The sequence below is a fragment of the Empidonax traillii genome, unplaced genomic scaffold (genome assembly GCF_003031625.1).
Source record: "Empidonax traillii isolate 1590-97213 ecotype Southwest subspecies unplaced genomic scaffold, ASM303162v1 scaffold1191:size203906, whole genome shotgun sequence".
Classification (NCBI taxonomy): Eukaryota; Metazoa; Chordata; class Aves; order Passeriformes; family Tyrannidae; genus Empidonax; species Empidonax traillii.
Window position 1 is genome coordinate 43783 of NW_020956384.1, and position 2766 is coordinate 46548.

General features: G+C 54.4%; 1 protein-coding gene across 1 annotated transcript in view; it reads right to left on the reverse strand.

Moving 5' to 3' along the window:
• Positions 1-497: 497 nt before the first annotated feature.
• The window catches only part of LOC114069104 (UDP-xylose and UDP-N-acetylglucosamine transporter-like), a 2488-nt gene continuing 219 nt past the window's right edge, over positions 498-2766 (reverse strand). The window contains exons 2-4 of the mRNA XM_027905665.1: positions 2257-2399; positions 1470-1545; positions 498-738 (exon numbers count right to left, since the gene is read on the reverse strand). Coding sequence (XP_027761466.1) covers positions 498-738; positions 1470-1545; positions 2257-2399 — 460 coding nt within the window. The remainder of the gene's footprint in view (positions 739-1469; positions 1546-2256; positions 2400-2766) is intronic.

Below are 2766 nucleotides of genomic sequence, written 5' to 3' on the forward strand. Positions count from 1 at the left end.
GGAAGAGATCCGGGTTAGCTTTGACTTCCAAAGTCTCATTCCAACGGGAAAAAAAAACCACACACACCAAAAAAAACCAAAACAAACAAACAAAAAAAAAAAAAAAAAACCAGGAGGAAAAGCCGGAAGCAAAAAGGGGTTGTATTAAAAAAAACACAAGATGTGTCTGTCCATGATCCAGCCCAGTTTTTGGGAGCTCGGCCCAGCCAACCCCCCCTTTCCTATAAAAACCACCCCCCTCAAGGGGGAGGGAATTCCCTGCTCCCAATGTCCCATCCCTAATTTTTAAGGGGGGGGGGGGTGTAACTCCTCCAAAGTCCCATCCTCGACTTTGGGGTTTGTGTCACTGCTCCAGTGTCCCCTCCCCAACTCTGGGGGTTGTGTCACTCCTCCAAAGTCCCCTCCCCGATTTTGGGGGGTGTCGGTGCTCCAGTGTCCTCTCCCTGATTTTGGGGGGTGTCGGTGCTCCAGTGTCCTCTCCCTGATTTTGGGGGGTGTCAGTGCTCCTTGGCCCTGCCCCGGGCGCGGATGGCTCCGATGCCGCTCCAGATCTCGGAGTACAGGAGTGTTCCCAGGAAGACGAGGGCGGTGCCCGCCCAGTGCCAGGCGGTGAAGGGGTTTTGGAAGTAGAGGATGGACAGGATGAGGCTCAGGAACTTGCGCAGCGTCACCACCAACGTCACCGTCAGCGACGGGCACTCCGTGGTCAGCGTGAACACCCCCCGGATGCACACGTACCTGGGAATGCAGCTCAGGAATTCTGGGAGATCATGGGAATGGGGGGGAATGGGAGGGACATGTACCTGGGAATGCAGCTCAGGAATTCTGGGAGAGGGAGGAGAGACTGGAATGGGAGGGAATAAGGGATGGGGAGGGAGTGGGAGGGGAAGTTCATGCCTTGGGTGGGGTGGAACGGATTGTGGGAAGTGTAGGGATGCACGGCGGATCACAGGGATACCCCACAAACCCAGGGATACCTCACAAACCCAGGGAATAACATCAGGACACCCCACAAACACAGGGACAAACCCAGGACACCCCACAAACCAGGGACATCCCACAAAACCAGGGACACACTGCAAATCCAGGGAATAACATCAGGACACCCCACAAACCAAGGGATAAACCCAGGACACCCCACAAACACAGGGACACCCCAAATCTTCCAGCCCAAGCCCTGGGGGTGTTTAAGGACAGGCTGGATGTGGCCTCAGTGCCACGGGATGGGTGACAGGGCGGGGTTGGGTGACAGGTGGCACTCGGTGATCTCAGAGGGCTTTTCCAACCCCTCATTTACCACAGGGCTGGAGATCTCCCTTCAGGGCAATATTCCCACCTCGACCAGACAACTCCTCACCTGAGCTGCTCCAACACCGTCTCCCAAGCACAGGGAAGGGCTCCAAGGACCCCACACCCCCAATCCCACCCGTCCTGCCCCCACCCAGAGCAGCTGGGAGGCCGAAGGATACTGAGTGAGGACGTTCATCAGCAGGTAGAACCACATGATCGGCACGGTCAGCCCGAGCAGCGGCACCTGGAACGGCTCTGGGGGCACAGGGGGGGGCACAAGGTCACCCGGGGGCTGGGACACCACCCAAGGGACCCACCCCTGCCCTGGCCAGCACTGATGTCCTTCCACTGACCAGCACTGACCACCATCAGCACTCACTGCAGCCCCAGGGGGCCCTTCCTGCCACAGGCACAGAGAGATCTGAGCATGGAATGGGGTTTTGGGCAGTTCTCTTGTATATAGCTTGATTTTTTGGGGAGTGAATTTGCCCATGGTTTGATTTTTGGGGAGTTCTCTTGGTCCTGGTTTCATTTTTTGGGGAGTTTTTTTGTTCATGGTTTGATTTTTTTGGGGAGTGAATTTGTTCCTGGTTTGACTTTTGGGGGAGTGAATTTGTCCATGGTTTCATTTTTGGGCAGTGAATTTGTCCACACTTTGATTTTTGGGGGATTTAACTCGTTCTTCCCGTGGTAAATGAGAACCACACGAGATTTGCAGATGTTTCTGCTTGGGAAGGAGGATCAGGAGATGACAAAACACCTTCCCCTGGCCCAGGTTGCTCCAACCCGGCCTTGGACACTTCCAGGGATCTCTGCCGGGGCCTCCCCACCCTCCCAACCAACAATTCCTCCCTGAAAAGGCTGGAATATCCCAAAGTGACAGCCTGGAAGGTACAACTGCCACCCTGGGAGCTTCCAGAGGTTGTCCAGGAAAATCCAGGATGAGGATCCCGGTTCCCAACTCACCGGACTGGTTGAAGAGCACGGCGTGCCGGTAAATGTCGGGAGCCAGCAGCAGGAATCCAGGGAGTGGCAGGGCGTGCTGGGGGAGAGAACAGAGAACCTTGGGAGTCACTGGGGTGAGGGGAACCCATCCCACTTCCCAGCCTCTGGAAAATCCACCTGTAGGGGTTTATAATGCTAAGATAGAGGATATTTTGCTGTGAGAACATAATCTTATTTTTCAACTGTGAAAACGTGATCTGCGGTTCTGATGGCCTTCTGATGGCACCAGGACGGGAAAGATCCACCAAAAAAAACATCAGCAAAACCATATGTACAAAATACGATCCCAGTGCCAGCTCTCGGGGTGGGAAAGGACATAAAAATGTTAAAAGAAACAAAAAGCTAAAGGAAGAGCATTGTTAGGAAACTGCTGCTGGATTTTTAAAGGAGCAGCTGCAGATTTAAAGGAGCAGTTGCAGGTGGCCCAGCAGGAGCTCCAGGAGGTTCCCTGAGGGACTCACGTTGTAGAAG